Genomic DNA, 19841 nt, shown 5'->3' with positions numbered 1-19841 from the left:
AGAGGAATTCTGGGAAAAGACACGTTTGTAGCTGAGGGTTATGCTGCCCACCGCATACCGCTGCTCAATTAATCCAAGCAGTAGAGTGAACAGCCTTGTTGGTTGGCGGTGTGAACATTGGACAGATGAATTTCAGCAGGTGGTCGCACTCCCCCCCCTCCGCATCCCCCACTCCATCTCTCCTTTATATCTTTCACTCTCCAAGCTCTCTCTCTCTCTTTCCTTACTTTCCCCCTTGTTTTCCTCCTCTCCTTTCATCTCAGTCTTACCAGTCTGGTCCTCGGTGGTGTCCGCATCATGGATCTGGTTGTCGAACCACATGTGGGCCACCGTCATACGGTTCTGGGTCAGCGTGCCCGTCTTGTCGGAGCAGATGGTGGAGGTGGAGCCGAGAGTCTCTACGGCCTCCAGGTTCTTTACTAGACAGTTCTTCTTGGCCATTCGCTTGGCAGTGAGAGTCAGACACACCTGGGAGGACAGTGGGAGGTGAGGGCAGAGAAAGAGTAGGGGAGGGAGAAAAAGGAGAGGCGAGGATGGATGATTGTGAAAGCATGTGTACGCAGCGGAGCATTCAAGTGTTTGTGCATGTGAAACCATGCGTGGTCCGGGTACCTTCTCAATGAGAGTGTGTGTATGTGTGTGAGGATCTCGCTGGTTAGTTAACAGCAGGTGAACAAGAACATAAAAATATGATGAGTGGACATAGTCCATATGTCACCCACATAGCAACTAATATATCACACATAATGTACACACAAGCATTTTCACACATACCTTACTGTATGATGTATTTAAAGGGAATGCAACTAAAGAAACCAGCCACTGGAAGTTAATTTATTTTCTGCGACCACTGAAATGTCGACTGATGGCATTTAAAATGCCAGCTGGCATCCCCCTCAACCTGCTCTCTGTTTGTTGTTGCAGAAAAAGTTAGCTACATTTTTTTTTTGTAAGAACAAGATTCGGTAATAAATCACTTTGCTGTGTTCTGTAAGATCATTAGACCTACACCTAACATTCAGCGAGGGTAAATTAGTGATAGGAAAAGCACAGGTGTAACTAATAACATTGATGATGGCTTGGTTCCACGTAGATGTGCCAGTAAACCGTGACAGTGAGCCAGCAGGCATGCCATCAGGGCTTTGGAACTGGCACATGCAAACCTGCACTAATCAATATGTTTATGTCAACAATATCAAATGGGTATGAAAGCAGCTGCTCGAGATGAAAAGCCCGTGGGAAATTAATGCCACCTACTGCTATTTTCCTAATTTTTGTAAAGCCTTTAAGTCTTTTTTGTTTGTTTGTTGGTTTCATTATTGCTGCCTGTGATCTTAAATTCCCATTATCAATAGACACAGACAGACTTCTGCTATACATATTTAACAGGTGAAGAATGTCCATCAAAGCTAGAAAACAGAGCTTAAAAACAAATGAAAACTTTCCATTTTCTTACAGTAATTTCAGAAGCTAGTTTCTGATCTTCCAAATTGCAAAAACACAAAGAAAGCAGCTTTAAGTAATCATGCTAATGATACCTTGTACAACCAAAAGCTAGACCGCAATCAAATGTACAAAAAGTAATCCAACATACCCACACACTACAGTCCACACACTAGTCAGCTCCTGCCTCGCTCTGCTCATTATGATGGTTCTTTACAGTTTATTTAAACAAAATCTTGCTGTTGATGTAAAAAAAAAAGTACCTGTAAAAGCCCCCCCTGCAATCAACCTGAATCATATTCTTTGTTTAAAGCTACCATTTCAAACACCATTTTGTATCTTTGTGTAGCACAGCCAGTTTTTCTTTCCCACATGGCTCCATTCACTTCCTTTTCCCAGAAGCATATTATGGAGTGATCTTGCAACAGGGGATTATTGTAAACTGAAGTGCACATTGTGTCATTGCAGCAAGGACAGAAAGAAGCTGTGCAGGGACATAAACTCTCATTAAACCTTTTAAAATGCTCGGCTATTTATAGAAAATCTTGCAGATATATTTTGGAGAAAATCATTATTATAAAACTTATTGTTCCAAAAAAACAAAAAACAAAAAAAAGGGAGAGAGACGCACAAACACTCAGATACACTATACTCACAGTGACAGTAGCCAGAAGCCCCTCAGGCACATTAGCTACAATGATGCCAATGAGGAAAATGACGGCCTCCAGCCACGTGTATCCCAGGATGAGTGACAGGATGAAGAAACTGACTCCCAAGAAAACAGCCACACCAGTGATGATGTGGATGAAATGCTCGATCTCGATGCTGATAGGTGTCTGGCGGACCTCCAGCTCAGATGCCAGAGTGGCGATGCGACCCATCACCGTTCGGTCACCGGTGGCTATCACAATGCCACGAGCTGTACCTGCAGTAGGGGGTCATTAAATTTAAATCAGTCATTCTGTTTACCACAAAGGGACATTACCGATAAAATTAGTTCAATGTAACTGCCTTGACTCAGTTAAAATTGGTTTACAGGAGATTTCTGTTCTGCAGGGCATAATACTGTAATTAGGATGACTGTGCAATAGATAAAACAAAAATAGGCCACCAAAAAAACAGCAAAACATGAACAGCTGCACAGTGGAGACAATATGAATTAAAATAAAATGTGATCATGATTTCACTCACTGGCCCTCCTTCCAGCAAATAGTGGTTATATCCTTGTTTTAAATGTGTAACTAAAGTTATTACTCGGATGTAATACAGGGTCTCATTCCAGTCTTTAGTGTAATTATGAAAAAGATTATCTAATAGTTGTTTTCATAAGCCGCTAGAGGAACAAGTATGTGTGAAAATGCTCTTGTGCTATGTCTCAAAGTACAGCAGTAACTATTAAATGGGAGTTATTATTTTGAATCTGAAAGAACATTTTAATGGCTTGCTTAGTCATGTAAATCTGACAAGTGAAGGTGAAGGTGTTTGAATGTGAGAGTGCAAAGCTGTGGTTGGTCCAAAGGGGAAGGCTGCTATGAAGCTATGAGCTTTGTTATAAAGTCTTGCTGTCAGTGATTTCTTTTTTGGTGGGGGTACAAACTGGCCACCTCTCATTTCTTCATATATTTCTAGGAAAATGGGACATACTTCCAGGATTTATTGAAACATCCTGAAGCAGAGATGGAAATAGACTATGCAAGACAAAAAAAGAAGAGTTTGCACAATTTTAATGAGTTTGAAACTCAATATTCTGTCCAACCATCTCTATGCTTCAGCACAGCTTGAACTCCTTTGTGCAAGCTTTCTTCTGTTAATGACGAGTTGAACCAAAAATGTCAAATTTTGACTCCTCGCTCCCATAAGACCTGTTGCCACTGATTTTCCGTGCACTACACGTGCAATATGACACACCTCAGCCTTTCCTCCCTGTTTTCCTTCCTTAAGAATGGCTTCTTGACAGCCACCTTTCTACAGAGACATTTCTGATGAGGCTTCAGTGAACAGTAGATGGATCATCTGAAGAGTCAGATGCATCTCTCAGGTTTTGCCAGGTCTTTGCTGAATTATTTTTCTTAAGGACATGACTGTCAGATACTGTTCATCTGCTGTAGATGATTTTTTTTAAGGCTGCCACTTCTTTGTCCTCCACTTGTCCAGTTTCCTAACACATTTCAAGGACTCACTGCACATCTTACACAGATATGCCAAGTTTTCAGCTAATAGCTCTTTGGGAATCACAATGTTAGTGCAACAATACTATTTTACGGCTGTCAGTCCGTGTTATGTTTGACATTTTTTGTTGGTTCATCTAAAGAAATGCAAGTATGTGCTTTTGCAAAGTGTCTAAAGACCCAATTTAAATTTGATTTTTTTGGTTCGTTTGTTATGTGTCAACAAAGCACTGCTTCATCCCTCGAATTTAAAGTTAGGTGCCTTTTTTATGCCTGAATGATTCGTAGATCAGTGTTAGGAGGCTTTAAAAAAAGTTAAATATTAGGAAATGAAGGGTGGCTCAAAGTTTTGCACAGTACTGTAAATATGTGTCCTAAGCAGTATGTGTGAGGTATTATCTGATCTTTTAATAGAAATGTAGTTCCTGGTTGTCAGTGAATCAGGCAGCAATAAAGAAAAAAACTCAAAGATATTTGTTGGGAAATGAAAATGCATGGTTCTGTTTTCCTGACATTAATATTCAAGTGATTAGATTTTAGCCACTCATGCAAATGCTGAAGCACACAGGAAAGCCTCAAGGTGCTCTAGACCAGAAGCCTGAGGTCCACATTCTGCATTAAATAGATATAAAACATTCACCAAACTCACCTTTTTTTTTTTGTGCAATTAAAAGTTAAATTAAAGTCTTTGGATGATTCATCAGTTCAGTAGTTAACAACATCAGTTTGTTGCAGTCGCTAGTCAAGAAGCATCGGTTTTTCAAATGATGGCTATTTTTTTAAGACAGCTCTTCACATGAGAGGTCGTGAAATTACAGACCACTAGGTGTGAGTTACAGCTTTCAGCTGGGTGACCAGATGCTCTCACTGCTGTAGTGAGACTCAGAGTCATATGCGCAGGGGAAAACAAATGCTAACAGCGTGGATACCGTGGGCACTGCAGACGACGTGCTCTAATGTGTAAACAATGAGGAGGTTCGATGGCGAGACATAACTGGCTGTAGAGCAGTGATAGATGGAGGTGAATTACAGGTGTTGGCCAGTGATGGGTGCTTGGATGGACTGAGCAGATGCTCGAGAAAGTGGATGAGGAGAGAATCCAGATAAGCAGACTCTACCTTATCCTCTGAAATGTGAAAACTGTGAGTTACTCTGGGCAACCAGCACAGTTTCTGATAGAGTTTGTTTTCCGGATGTAGGTATGTCTTTGATTTTTGCAGAAAAACACACTTAGTTATATACGATAACAAACCACAGATGTTGCAAATTAATGATTAATTGAATTTTAAATGTGAATCTTTTATGATTTTTAATCGAATAGACATGCAGAGGTCCATTTTCAGCAACTGTCACTCCCGTGTTGCACTGGCACATTGTGGTAGCTAATGCAAGTTGATCACGTTTGAAGGCTAATTTATCATTTGAAAACCTTTTTCCAATTATGCTGGCACAGCTGAAAACTGTTCTGCTGATTAAAGAAGGAAAGAAATATCGTGTTGAGTGTCTGTAGCATCACCCTCTGTGGGTTTGATTATAGCCTTAAAATGTCCCTCAAAAAATAACTTTCTTCTGAAATTCATCAGAGTGTAAGAAACGAAGAGTATTCTGTGTGCTAAATTGCCAAAAAAAAAAAGCTTTGTGCAACTGTGCTCTACTCGTTTACAAACCAGCACAATCTGGTGGGGACAATTTAATGAAGCTTCCTCTTGAGGACCTGAGCTGTGCTTCTTAAACTATACTTGTAATCTTGCTCAGTTTCTCCCACGTCTTGTTCTACTCTGGTTAGGGCCACTTTGCAGTACACACCTTTTATATGCAATCCTGTTTCTTTTTAGGCCTCCAACTGAATAGCCTTCGATTTTAAAGACTTTCAGAATGTCCATTACGTCTGAACACATAAAAGCCGATCTTCCACACACCCAGCCAAATTTATTGTTTCTTTAATCAGCACATCTTTCAGCTGTGCTAACGTAATCAAAGCCCGTTAACATGCTAAACCTGCATTAGGGAACATAATGTGCCATTTGAACACAAGAGTGCTGAAAATGGGCCTCCATACACCCACACAGGTATTCCATTAAATTACAGCATTTCTGACTGGTTTAATGTTCAATTAGTTGGAAACAAATGTGTATTTCAAAAACAAGGACAGACACTTCTGAGCTTGTAGATAAGTAGGATGTACTTTTTTAACACTTCACTTTCATAAAAAAAAAAAAATCTTTAAATTAAGTCAGAAATGGCTCCACAAACGTGTGGCCAAAACGCAGATCTTCAAAGATAACATGCAAGTGTTCAGAACTGTTAAAAAAAAATCTAGCTTCTAAAACTTCATAATAACTCCATCACCATTAGATGTTCTTCTAATGTACATCTTGTTCTAAGATCTATCTGATAAATCTGATAAAATCCCTTTGAAACTTTATGACTGACAGCCACTGACCACTCAAATTCCCAGTGATTCTATCTCAGATGGAAATGCTTATTACTAATCCTCATGCATTCTGCATGAGCAGCTACACACTGCGTGGTGCAGTGTACGGATCATGTACTGGAACACATTCACCGATGGGTGGTAAAGCAAAAATGATGCTGATCTCCAGATGGCTTAAAGGAAGACATTTAGAGCCGATAAGAGACAATCTTGGCCAGATGTGGCCTACTGACCCTCGACACAGTTGGTGGAAAAGAAACAGATGTTGCGGGTCTCCAGAGGATTCTGGTGCGTGAACTCCGGGGAGCGCGTCTGAGGCTCAGATTCTCCCGTCAGAGAGGAGTTGTCCACCTTCACAGGGAGAGAGAGAAAATGGATGTGAGCGCGGTGTTATCAGAGAGACTGAAGAGGTGAAACTGACAGACTGGAAATGGAAAAAAAGGACTTTATAACAACAAGTGATATAGCGCTCTTGTCTTGTCAAAACTGTGTTCTGATCTAGGTGCTCGCTGCAACACGGTGTAGAAATTTGAACCACTGAGAGAAACCTTCACCCTATTCGGCAACAGCAAGTGCAGCTGCAGAAAAAGCCTTTGATATTTTCTATACCGGTAGCACCTACAACATTATCTGATTTCCACACAAGCCATAAAAAGCAGATAAATTAAACCCAATTAAATACAGGTAAGATATTAGACTTGGTAATTTATTGAATGAGGAAAATGATACAATATTACATATCAGTGAGGGAGAAAGGTGTGTGAAACTCTAGGAGTAGCATTCAATTTAAAGGTGAAATAAATCAGGGATGACAATTAGGTGAGAGTGAGCGCCCTGTTTTCATGGTAGGTTTATTCCCATCCCCATGTAGAAAATGTATTATGGCTCAAACAAAGGAGGATCTGAGAAAAACGGATGTTCAGGATCATCAGACTGGGAAAATGTTGAAATGTATAATCCTTCTCTGGAGAATTTAGACAACTTCGTAGTCAGACAGACAAAAGAAATTAAAGATCTTTGTTGCTCACTTCAGGTGTGCTCAAGAAACAAAACAAAACAAAAAATACTACAGTTAAAGGCATTTGGTAGTCTGCCTGGTCGGTCACAAAGGAACTCAATGTGAAAGGCCTGTTTTACAGTGGCTAATGATTCCACCATCAGAAGACTAACTAAACAACACTGGTGTATATAACAGGATTGTAAGGTTTGTGATGCCCATCTGCATGTTTGCTACCAACTGCTTGAACAAGAAGGCTGTTCTGACAGTGCTTTATGGATCGGTTCAATGAGAAGTGTTGTAGAAAATATACATATAACGTATATTCACTGACCACAACGTTAGGTGCACTTGTTCAACTGTTGGTGCAAATATCAAATCAGCCAATACCTTGGTGTATGGTCAAGATGACCTGCTCAAGTTCATTTAAGTGACTTTGAACATGGCACAGTTGTTGGTGCCAGACATGCTGGTGATAGCTGCTTAAAGCTGAATGCATCACATCAAGTTCAAATGATCTCAAATCGGTTTGTCCAGCATGACAAAGAGTTGTAAAATGGGCTTCAGAGACATCAGATCTCAAGTCAACAAAGCACCTTTGGGATGTGGTGGATTGTGGATGTGCAGCCAACACATCTTTTTGTCTTCTTGCATTTGTGGGGTTTTTTTTTCCATGTTTTTCACTTTATTGAAATAAAAAATTCAAAAATTATTATTTTTGAAATATTATTATTATTATTATTAGTAGTAGTAGTAATGCATAATAATATCATGTCAGTGGAAAGCCCTGAGATAGACACTTGTGTTTCTAAAACCTTGTTGAATCCATGCCATGAAGAATTTAGTTTATGTTTAATCAGTGACCAAGTCAGATATTTTTTATTTCAGTTATCTAAACTGGTCCTCTTTATCTCCTTTTAAGACCTTTGTCAGAGTCAGATGAACCTTTAGGTCATATTTATGCAGAAAATATTAAGAAATGTCCAAGTGAGCGCGCAGACCTTACTCAGACTCGACATAAAAAAAGACGAAAATTTAATCAAAACCAGATTAATCTTTCACACAAAATATGTATACAAAATGCCCTTTCCCTGGCTCATCAGTATGAGGTGAATTCTACAGGAACAATCTGACTCAGTTTTTCATTAAACTGCAAATCAGAAGCAGACAACTAGCCGCTCAAGCATCGTGTTTGAATGTGATTACGTGGTGTCTTGGAAGCGAGCCATAATGAAAGCATTTTCTGGGTGATGTAAATATGGTCATAGCTAACACAACAACAGTTTTTGCATGTACAACTGCACATTGCTTGTTGGCAGGGGAAAAGGCTTTAACAAGAAGATGTTTAAAAAAAACGTTCAGGAAACATTATTGAAATCATTTTTAAGGGAAACTGGGAAAGGTGGAAAGTCTGATTACTGCAGCATTGTTGTGGGTTGGTGCATTACTTTGATCCAGACTAAAATATCTTTCAAGGACTGACAGCTGGTGAACAGTTTATCACAAGGCCAAATATTTTATGAGTTATTTGATTTATTTATCATTCCCGTCCAAGTCACCTGTACTTCGTTTACCTGCAAATGTTTGCATGCTCAGATGCTCTTTATGATAAACAATGTGCTAGAAAAAAGAGAAAATAAGGTAGAAATACCAAAGTCAGCTGAGCTACTGTAATCCCACTGCGACTTCCAGGTTCCCCAGGGACGGGCCCAGCACCCCTCCCCTACCTTGCATCCGCTGGAAGAGATCACTCGAAGGTCAGCTGGGACGCGGTCTCCCCCTTTGATCTCCACCAGATCTCCCAGCACCACAAGGTCTGCATTGATCTGCATCTTCTCCCCCTCCCGGATCACCATCGCTTGCTGGCATGGAGAAAAAAAGAAGAGCAGGGAGAGGGAGTGTGAGGAAGAGAGAACGTCTGGGAACAGAGAGAGGATTTAGTCAGATGAGGAGAGAGGAGCGATATAAAAAGAAGAGAAGCCAGGGGGTATGGAGGTATGTAAAAGACAGATATAGACGAGAAGGGAGATGAGAGGAGGAAGACAGGTAGGGAAAAGAGGCGCGAGAAGTGTGTGAAAAGAGTCTAAATAGATTAAAGAATTAGGCAATCAAAGTGCTAGAGGTGGATAACGCAAGGGGAGTTTTTATGCAAACACACTCACAATCCAAAGTTGGCTCAAACATTTATTCTTCCTTTGTGCAAGCTTATTAGGTTTCCACTCAAGTGAGTGTGTAAGCCCTACTTGAGGGACGGCTTATTGATTCAGAAAGCTCTGAGACTACACAAACACCAAATGCATCAACTTACCTGTGGCACCATTTTCTTGAAGGACTCCATGATTCGAGAGCTTTTGGCTTCTTGGAAGTAAGAGAAACAGCCGGTGACGATCACCACAGCTGCCAGCACCACACCCAGATATAACTGAAACGGAAGGAAAGCCATGTAACAGGGGGAGACGGTGTCTTTATCAACTTAGTTTGGTTCATGTAAGGTACACTTAAGCGCAGGAAATGGGGATTTATCAGCTTGAAACGGGTCTTAAAACAGTAAAACCTTAAATGTACATGTGCAAGAACAGAGTTCAGAGGGAAAAACCTGGGGGAAGCTCACAGACTTAGTGAGAGATTTAAAAAGAAGAAGTCATCCCAGAGCCGGAATCTTCTGTACTATTTTTGTTATCTTGGACAGCTCAGTTCTCGTCAGTCCAAGTGAGCATCTGTCACCCGAACCCAGAAAACCAAGGACTGAAACTCCAATCTGCGAGGCCACTAAGAGACGCTCACTGAGCTACAGCCTGGCTTTTTAGACTTATGGTTATGTAAAAGCAGGAAACATTCATTCTGGTGTATTTTTATTGCATTTTTGGTGGCTATTTTCAGGTCTACTGTGAAAAGGCTGTTATGGGTTCAGCTCTCACTGATGCAAACAAGACAGCCAGGCACTTTGGATGAAAGCATCTGCCAGCTGGTGTACTGTATGTCTTGGACTCCTGGAAAGAAAAATTACAAAATCCTGAAAAGTTTCCTTTTTGGAAGGTGTCGCTTTCATTTGACAGCAACAACAGAATGTTTTGCTCTTTTACACTTCAGTGGGTTATTGTTTCTTTCTTTTTTTAAAAACACTAAGTCTGTGCAAAAATCTTCTGAACCGGGAAACATATCCGCTGAAAAATCACTTGTCAGTACTTAGAACATTTTTCTCAATTTCAGTGTTCAGTTTGCAGGTCCTGATTTTGTCTCCATGTGAGTTTTTGCAGATTTTAGAACAGCTCTTTTACCTCCTCTCACTTCAGAAAGAAATATTTCTGTTCACCAGCTGCATGGAAATTATAGAAACAACAGCTGTCAAGGCAGGTGACATTTAAATCAACAGGTTCTTTCCCAAATGTGAATTTTAACACCAAGAAATCTACTGCGTTATTTCAGCGGCACTTTCAGAAGCCCGCTGGACCATTTTCTCAAATTAAACGCAATTCTTCAGGTCAATAAAATGCATCAAAGTAATGTAAAATTAACTTATCATCTGACAACAACCATATGTGGAGTACACTTAAGGTGGAATTTCTTCTGTAATAGCTGCCAGTACACTTTGCAAAGGCTCAAAGTGCCGAAGCTGCAGGCTGTCAGGGCTTTGAAGTAGCTTACCGGAGCATCCAGCTGTACATGCTCGGCGCTAAATGGAGAGATTAAACTGCTGGGGGATTAATGTGCACGTGTCTTTCTACTGTACGTTACTGTATATTATGCAAGAGCTTAATGCAGACTGCATAATGAGTGAGAGCCATAATGTGCAGCATGGGTGGTGCTTGGCTCTGTTTGCTCAGTGGTTGGTCTGGGTGTTTATTCGTGCGACTGCTAGGACTAATGCCAGTGTCAGTGGTTGTTTTTGTGCCACACTCGGAAGAAGGCAAGGACTCTATGTCACGGTGTAACCGATATTCTGTACTTATGGGGACCTAATCCTGCTGTTTCTAAAAAGTATTTTTGGATTCATGTTACACTTTAGAAGCTGAGTTTTCCCCCTGTTCCTTTTCAGTTTTCATTCTTTATTCTGTTGGTTTTCATGTATGCTGTCTCTGTATTGGTCCCTGTGACCAGTTGGGTTTTTATGGGAAACTCAAAAAGGAGATTAAGATCTCAAGACAAAAACCTCTGCTGAGTAAAGGTTATGTTAAGAAAATATAACCAGCAGAAAAAGAAAGCCAAAGAAAAATCCACCTTAGTTGGACTAACAACAAGTATGTAGCCACGTCGTGATTTGTGATGTGATACTTTTTCCTTTTGATTTTTTTCTTCATTTTGTGAAGTGCAAGGTAAATGGCATCTCCGTCCATTATACTCAACTGAAGGCAGACATCTCTACAGTGAGTAACACCCAAACCATCTAGATAGATAAATACCACTTTAAGCAGAGGAAAAGCTTGTCCTTTGAAATCTCTTTACTCTCTAGCCTTTGGTTTAAGATTTGATTCAAAGCAGCTGAAAGGTGTGAGGCATGTCTTTAATAACAATTCTGTATTTATACAAACAGTCATGTGAAAAATAACATTTTCACAGGACTCCTGTGAAAACCTAAAAGTACACCCCCTGACTCAGTGGCTTGTAGAACCACCTGTAGCAGCCATAACTTCAACTAACAGTTATCTGTATAACCTTATCATTCTTATGGCTGCAAAACGACCACATAAACATAACCAGTCCTGCACTGTGCTGCTTTTTTCCAAATGTGGTGCTGTGCCTTATGGTCATTTAGTTTTGTCAGTCCAAAGGACATTATTCCACAAGTCTTGTGGGTTGTTTAAATGCAACTTTGCAAAGCTAAGCTAAGCTGTGCTGCCATGTTATTTTTCGAGGAAGGAGGCACCTGGCAACCCTTTCAAACAAGCCAAATGAACATTTAGGTGTTCAGTGTTTTTCTAATGGTACTGTCCTGAATTTTGACATTTAACATGCTAAGTTACAGCTGCAAAGTTGGCAATGTAGCTCTTGGACTTTCCCTTAGCATTTCACAGTCTGAAATTTGGGTGAATTTGCTGGGACATCCACCCCTGGGAAAACTGTGGCATTATGTTAACACACGCCTACCTCAGACCAGCAAACTGCCAAAATATCTGTTTTTATGGAGGTGGTCACATTTACTGCTCATCAATAATCAAGTGTATCCGATTGGGATCACAGGACTGCTACTCACCCTCTTAATCCCTACTGAAATTTTAATGGCATACTTAGTTTTTCACATAACTGCAATCTTCTTTGCAGTCATTTCATATTTAATTTTTATCCCCACTGGAGTTTTGAGGGGTCTAACAGAATGGTCAAAAGGATGTGTGATGTAATCAGATGAATTTTGTCACTGTTCTCACCCCTTTTGTATACACCTCTGCTAACACTGATTTGATTTATATGATTGTTGGTACAACTCTGCAACTTGTGCTTATGGGAAATGATGTTGAGTCCCACCAAAGTTAGAAAAAGCAGGAAAATCCATAAAGTTTGTAAAATTTGCTAGACCTGGAGGAAACTTTAAATTTCATATAAAATTAGAATTAGATAAGTGCTCCACATAACCAGAGTACATCTGTCTGAACAAGATTAGAAGAAGTTAAAATGATGCTTTCTTATGCATGGACATGTGCATTTCCAGCTCTGTGTAGCTATATATCTGAAGGAGCTGTATGCAGGTGTTTGAGTTGACACCCTGCATCAGTATATATAATGTATTTTATAACTGCAGCTGCCTTTGCTTTTCTGCACGTCTTACTCTGAGTGTGTGATTAATATGTTAGGTCCATATGTGTGCAGGTTTTACAAGCAGTTTCTCACATTGTCATTGGGCGGCTCCTCCTCTGTGGCCACCTGAATACTGTAGGCCAGGAAGCAAAGGATGGCCCCAATCCACAGCAGAATGGAGAAGCCGCCGAAGAGCTGGCGGCAGAATTTGATCCACTCCGGCGTGGTTGGGGGAGGAGTCAGAGCGTTCGGACCATCCCTGGCAAGATTCTCTACAGCTCTGGCATTGGTCAGACCCTGGGGGAGAGCAATTTTTAGGAATAAATGTCTTTCTGCTGTCACAGGCAATCTTATTACAACACAATGGCCCAGTTTTCACCTTGGCTTAAAAAGCAATTTTACAGCTGTAGTTGCAGAACATCAAGTGTCCCCGTCTGGCCTATTTAACATCACAAGCATAGAAAAGATGCTCATCTAAGATGCTCTGTTGGATGTACCTATTGAACATTTTCCTCTTAATTTCTTTTTTCCAATATCTCATTTAGCAAAATCCCGTGTAAATATCCAAAGAACAGATAATCACACATCTGATTAATTGACTTTGATTGATTGTCTTTGGAGCTTGACAAATGTTTGACATTTTTACATCTTGCACTATTTCCCATGGTGTAGAGCTTTGATTTTTTTTCCATGCTCATCTTTAAAAAAGAAGATAAAAAGATAAAATCTTATTGACCTCACCTGGAATGTTACAATTAGAATCAGCAGCAGATGTGGTGAAAGCAAAAAAATGATGTGGTTTATCTGCAATTTGTTTTTATCCTGAAGTGTGTAAGTTTATTTGAGTGTGCAACGGATTAAAGATGAAGAGGTGACACTGGGGAGAGCCTATGTTGACCAAAGTAATGCTTGGTCTCCGTTTGGATGTTGCTCTTCAGTCCGGGCAACGAGAGATTGCATCTCTGTACGGGATATTACAGCAGCTCTTTCTTGTGTGCTTGTGTGCAAGCGTACATGTGTACTTAAGAGAGTTTGTGTGTGGCTGACATTACCAGTCTGAGGTCCACTGCATATCGTTTCCCCAAATCATCCAGATCTATTTTGTGGTCATCCTGCAAAAATAAAATGTTTCTTTGATACTGAAGCCTCAAGAATCACAAGCGCAAAGCACAGGTGCACTACAGCACTGTTTATTTATTTATAAGGAACCCCATTAACCCCATTAACCCCTGTCTTTCACTAATAAAAGAGTTTATTGTTTGTATCTAACAAGGATCCATCACCGACAGACAGACAGACAGACAGATGAGTAAACTCTATTGTGTCTTGAGTGTGTAAACCAATAAAAACTGATTGTTTCCTGCTGCAAAGAAAAGAAACCCACTAAATTTTCTTGTTTGGTGGCACATTTCTGCTACTGGCCCAATCCCAAGACATTTCCACTGTGGGTGAAATGGAGTTTGGCAGTGTAGCAACAAAAACTTCAGCCATCAGCTGTCAGGATTGTATCATTCACACAGGATGAAGGGTGAATTTCTTAGTAAGACAGGGGAAAATCCATATTTTTCCTCACCAACAGCCGCCTCACTAGCTGCAAGTAATTTGGCCACAATCAAGTAAAAAATTAGATATTTAGTATTTAGTATTTATTTATTTATTGTCATTGTCAAGAACAATGAAATTGCGTTTGGGGCTTCCATACAACCCAAAAAAAAAAAAAAAAAAAAAATAGTTTGTTTTATTTATAAGCACCTAAACCTAGTATTGATTAGCTATTGTCTGGTGGTGGTGAAAATGATTTCTGTGGGGAAAAAATGCAGGAAATCAGTAACTAAAGAAGTGTATGAGCCAGACAGATCAAAGCAAAATTAAACACAAAACTTCTCCTAAGTGTTGACAGTATCAAAGGGATTCTTTTCTTTAATCAGTCACAAGCCAATCTGATAACTGACAAGAGCGACTTTATCAGAGATAAAGTAGCAAAAGGCAAAACTTGGCCCACTTTTCATGGACATCGCTTGGCTGCATTCTGACAGCACCTCAAAGAGCTACAGCTCTGCACAAGACGAAACTCTGCACTACACTGCTGGTGGCCCACAAATTATTCAGTATCTTTCCGAGTACAAAGAGGAGCAGCCAGAGGGTGGCTGAGCAGATAGGAGAGGACAGACTGGCTCACAACTAGTCTGCAATTGACTGCACTAAACATGTTGGATTGCCATTTTGTTTATGGGTCACCGTTTTCATTTATAGCCTTGTTAAATAACCTGGTGTCTTTGGAGTAACACTATTTGGGGATAATTTGGTAGCAGCGGCATTGGAATCAATCACTGTGCCAAATGAGTATGAGATGGAGCAGTGACAGCTTGTTTTTCTTACCAAGGCCACCTCCTTCTTCAGCTCATCCAAGTTCTTTCCCTTCTTATTCCTCTTCCCTCCGTTCTCGGCACCACACTAGGGGAAAAGAGTGCAATAACTATACATTAGGGTATCATCGTAAACCTAAAATAAGTGGGAAAAGTCACTTGCTTGGTAGGCACATTGTGCCCAGCCATTTACATTCAGAGCGACAGAATGCAAGCATCAATGTGAACACAATGGACTTTGTGTTTCCTTGTTTATTTCAATCTCCTGACACTGTTGGCAAACCATTCACCCAATATTGACGAGAAAATATCTTTTTCTAATACTGCAAGTTCCTCATTTATGAGTGCGAGCGAGAGTGTGTGTGTGTCACGAACAGTTGGAAGAAGTGTGCATCATGGAAATCATCTGCCGCTGTCAGTCTCCTCCTGGTGGCACGTGTGCATGTCAGTGAAGGAGGGATATACAGCGTGAATGAGAGGAGAGTGTGAGCAAGTGACACAGTGAAAAAGTAATCAGAAAGAGCCAAACAGGGAGCACAGAGCCGGCGGAGTGCCTGAAATGTGTCTGGCATAGCAATTTCCCACCACTGTGTGTGAGGAAGATTACCAGGCTGTCCTCCCATAAAGCTAAATGGAATGGGCCTGATGGAGAGAATAAAAGCAAAATTACGTAATTACCCAAATAAACAGCAAGCCGAGAACAAAACTTATTGAGGAGGAAAGCCATTATCCTGAGATGTTACTGTCTTTTTTTGTTTGTTTGTTTTTTCAAAAGGCATCATTCTGACACTTTGAGACATCAAGTGCTGAAGAGGCATTTAGGAAAGTCTGTGATGCATGTCCACACCATATGCTGTCATTGCACATATATTACAGTAAGTAATGAGCGATGTTCATTCATTCATTCGCTGATATTAGAAAGAAAAGCTTCAGAAATCAAGAGAACTCACCCCTTTGCCCATGTTGGACGTCCAGATGTCGGCGGGTTGTAATGTAAAGGACAGCACTTAGGAACCCCGGCCACAGTTGAGACTCTCCTCCCACGTGTGGAAGACACTGGTGGCTTTTTTGGGCCTGGCACCCCCACCACCAAAAACTCCTGTCAGGGTAACCTGACCCATACACCCCGCTCCACTGGCCCTCCCCATTAGGGCTTCTCCATATTCACACCCACCCACCCTACCGTGAGCAAATGGTCCCACGCACACACGGCAAGTACCTGCACCTGCTTAATACGTCACTGCCTCCTGTCACAACACACAAGGCCTCTTAGAGAACAATGGCTCTTCAATCACTCGTGTCAACACTACAAGTGAAACCTTGGTAGCAACATATCATGCAGCATTTCTAACAAACATCATAATGAGGGACCGTTAGTGACCCTTAAGAATTCTCATTAAGACTCATTATCATGCAAAGGGAAGCACAGTGTCCAGCTGTTCGTGAACAGTAATGATAGTGAGAAACTGCTGTGTTATTGTATAGCGCTGAAATGATTTCTTCATTTGTCCTGTGCATGAAATCAATGTGACTCACTGCCAACACAACACTTAAATTAGCTTAAAGTCCAAGTTATTTACTACATAAGGTGGGTCATGACCACTGCGCCCACACAACAGATGCTGCAGATGATCTTGTATCTAATGTGCACCAAATGTCTTATCACTTTTTGCCAATTGCTTTTAGAGCAGATTCTATGCTTGGTGTCTGCTTACATTGCATTGCATCTAATCCTGTTTGAACTTTGTACTTTAGGTCTAAGCGCCTGTACAATGAGTTTCTCTGCAGTAAAGGTCTTTTATTTTTAATGGTATATTAGCATGGTTGTTTGAAGTTCAGCATAAAACTCTGTGTAGATAAAGCTTCTTATTAAAGTGTCTAAGACATAAGCCAGAGAAGTGATCGTACAGGTCAATTAAACGAGTAACCTTCTAAGAGAAAAAGTATCTTTAAATCTAACTTGGAGGTTGTATATTTCACTGATGATGGCTGAAGGAAACGGTTTCCAAGGCCTAATCCGTGGATCGACTTCCTCCGAGGCGTGGACGTCTATCAGCAGAGAATGTACCTTCACCTATCAGCAGAGAATGTCCCTTAGTCTGTAACACAGTCAAATATATTCTCAAGTAATATTCAAGCATGCCATTCAGCGTGTTAGTACGAGCTCGGGAGCAGCTTGGGAGAACAAGAAAACAGAGACTGCTTCAGATTGTCTTCCCAAAGTGACTCAACTTTATTCACAAGTATAACAGTTTATATAGAGGGTAAAATTCATGAGACAGCAGATTATCAGTTTAAACCAGTACAGACCAAGATAAGGGAGCGTCTTCCTGCCCATGGGTGAAGAAGCATCCTTTGTGTAGTTTATCAGTTCAGCTACAATTGTGATTATCTCAGCGACATATTTTCAAGGCACAAAACAAAGAGTTCTTACATTAGTGAAATCTGAAACAAACCATTTGGCCTTCAACAGGCGTCTAAAAGATTAAGAAACTAATGTAGCTGAGGGAGTGATCTCTGTGGTATTTCAACCTTGTACCAGCCTGTGATTCTCACACATCAATTCTTGGGTCAAAGAGAAAAATAACTAAAACAAAGGGGCCTTATTGAATGACAGAGTTTTCCTGTATAATGTCACTATAAAACAATATCCAGTAAATGCTACCATGGTACTAAAATACCTAACAATGGCCTAAATCTTTGTACTAAATGTCACCAATTCAGAAAAAACGTATAAATAAATATGTGCAAAAATGAAATCCTCACACATCAAAACCCTTTAGAATTTCACACTGGACTTAATTACAAGAAATATAAAAGAGAGCTATAAACACGCACAGATACTTTGATTCATTCGAAAAATAAAGTTGAATTAAGAAGCATTGCTCCCTTTGTGGCAAGCACCTGATAAATGTGATAGAAAAATGGTATACATGAGTGTAAGCAGCATGCCTTCAGTGCATACTTAGTCTTTTTACTTGGCAAGGGAGTTAATCCCAGGAGATGCCTGTGTAAATAAGCAGATGCATATTTACAGCCTGGTACAAAAATGGGGCTTTGATCAATTTCCTTGTTCACGGCTGTGTGGGGAAATTTTTTAATAACTAATTTATTTAAATCTGATCAAGCCTAAATTTCTCAATTTGAAGGGCATAGAAATGCTGCTACTACCTTGAATGACAGGTGGGTCCTGACTAGGCGCAAACCTGCGTCACATTAGCTGAAGATGCTACTACTCTGTAATCATGTTTGTTTCGAGCATTTATCATGCAGTTAGCTCCCAAATAATGGGCTTATTGCAATGTTTATTGTACCACATGATTAAATAACAACTCTGATGCTCAGTTCTGGTAAGTAAAATTTGAGTATTATTAGCAATTTAGCGCTACTGTACTGTAATTAGCAGTTATCTGTGAAGGTGCCTTGCTAACCAAGTTAGCAGACAGCTTAGCCATCCTCCCTCTCTGTTATTATATCAAAACTCAGGAGTTATTGTCTTAAAATTTCAACTCAATGAATGACCGCCTTTAAGTTTCAACAAACCTAACTTAAAATTTTGAATTATAAGGACATTTGTAGCTCTACACTAAGCTACCATGTATTAACTCGATATTTGCCTGTCAACCTTCTACTTATATATTTAGGCATTCTGTATGTTTTGATTGATGAGTGAGTTAATTCTCATTTATTTATTAATTTATTTGTTGGTGAAGGGGATATCAACAGGCAGGAGTGTGCTGATGCTATTGTGTCAACTTTAAATCATTTAAATAAAATCTGATGTTGCTCTTTTATTTTTAATACTTTGTTAAAGTTACAGATATCTTTTAGTGTAATAATATACACTTTTTATATTTTACAACATAGTTGTTTGTCAATTCTAAATAGGCAGCTTTAGCTGGTGAATACGTGACCGTTTTTACAGGTCATGGTTGCATCCTCTACATTTTTGCCAAACAGAAAGAAACTTGCAACTTTGTGCAAGTCCATGAACAGTCAAATTTTGTTTTTGTCTTTTTGTTTCACTTTTGTCCCACCAATCCCGAGAGAGTGAAGCCACAACATGCTCTGCAGTAATTCTAAAATCCTCACTACAGTTCATAACAGGTGTAACAACAAAATATATCAGAGTGTATGAGCAACTTCAGCCATCCCTGAAGTTGAACTCAGTTGTCTGGAAACTTTGGGTTGCTCAGGCAAGCGATCTGGCTTTATTACTCCACAACTAATTTCTGGCTAAAGTCTGGCTTATACAGTGCATTATCATCCATCCAGTTTAACTTTGGGAAGCACAGCATATAAGCATCTGTTCCACAATGTCACAAGATAATACAAAAATTCCATCTGCATCAGCTTTAAATTGAATTTTTAACACATTTAATTATGGTTGTTTGAATAATCCAAAATAAACCTACATTTGCAGCATTCAATGATCTCCCATTGGCCAGTCAGTCATACACTGTCTCCGGGCAAGTCACCGCACATCTGTTAAAGACTCTGATGTGAATAATGAGGCAAAGTATTTTTGAAAAGGTTATGCTCACTAAATCCCACCAGCATGTTAATTCAGGGGAAAAAATCCCCTAAAAAAATTGTATGTTATTTTGCCATTTCGTGAAAGGGTGGTTAATGGTTGCTAGGCATTTATTTCCTGTTTATCATTATTCCTTTTTGATTGTAGGATTGCAAAGGGCATGATGAGG

General features: G+C 40.0%; 1 protein-coding gene across 3 annotated transcripts in view; it reads right to left on the bottom strand.

Moving 5' to 3' along the window:
• Window positions 1-17389, bottom strand: part of atp1a2a (ATPase Na+/K+ transporting subunit alpha 2a) — a 54101-nt gene extending 36712 nt beyond the window's left edge. For 2 of the 3 annotated variants that reach the window (XM_085256081.1, XM_085256082.1), the window contains exons 1-9: window positions 16089-16115; window positions 15152-15226; window positions 13825-13884; window positions 12866-13069; window positions 9351-9464; window positions 8770-8904; window positions 6279-6396; window positions 2100-2368; window positions 270-468 (exon numbers count right to left, since the gene is read on the bottom strand). In XM_085256081.1, the coding sequence (XP_085112207.1) occupies window positions 270-468; window positions 2100-2368; window positions 6279-6396; window positions 8770-8904; window positions 9351-9464; window positions 12866-13069; window positions 13825-13884; window positions 15152-15226; window positions 16089-16100 (1186 nt within the window). In that variant the 5' untranslated portion in view covers window positions 16101-16115. Of the gene's footprint in view, window positions 1-269; window positions 469-2099; window positions 2369-6278; window positions 6397-8769; window positions 8905-9350; window positions 9465-12865; window positions 13070-13824; window positions 13885-15151; window positions 15227-16088 lie in introns of all 3 variants that reach the window. The other variant, XM_085256083.1, reaches the window with a different exon arrangement.
• Between the last annotated feature and the right edge of the window lie 2452 nt (window positions 17390-19841).

This window comes from Mchenga conophoros, linkage group LG18, assembly GCF_057382185.1.
Source record: "Mchenga conophoros isolate Kocher_MC1m ecotype Shallow Benthic linkage group LG18, M_conophoros_male_GT1.1, whole genome shotgun sequence".
In the NCBI taxonomy this organism is placed as follows: domain Eukaryota; kingdom Metazoa; phylum Chordata; class Actinopteri; order Cichliformes; family Cichlidae; genus Mchenga; species Mchenga conophoros.
Note: the sequence above shows the minus strand (reverse complement) of the source record. Positions and strands in the feature narration are given on the sequence as shown.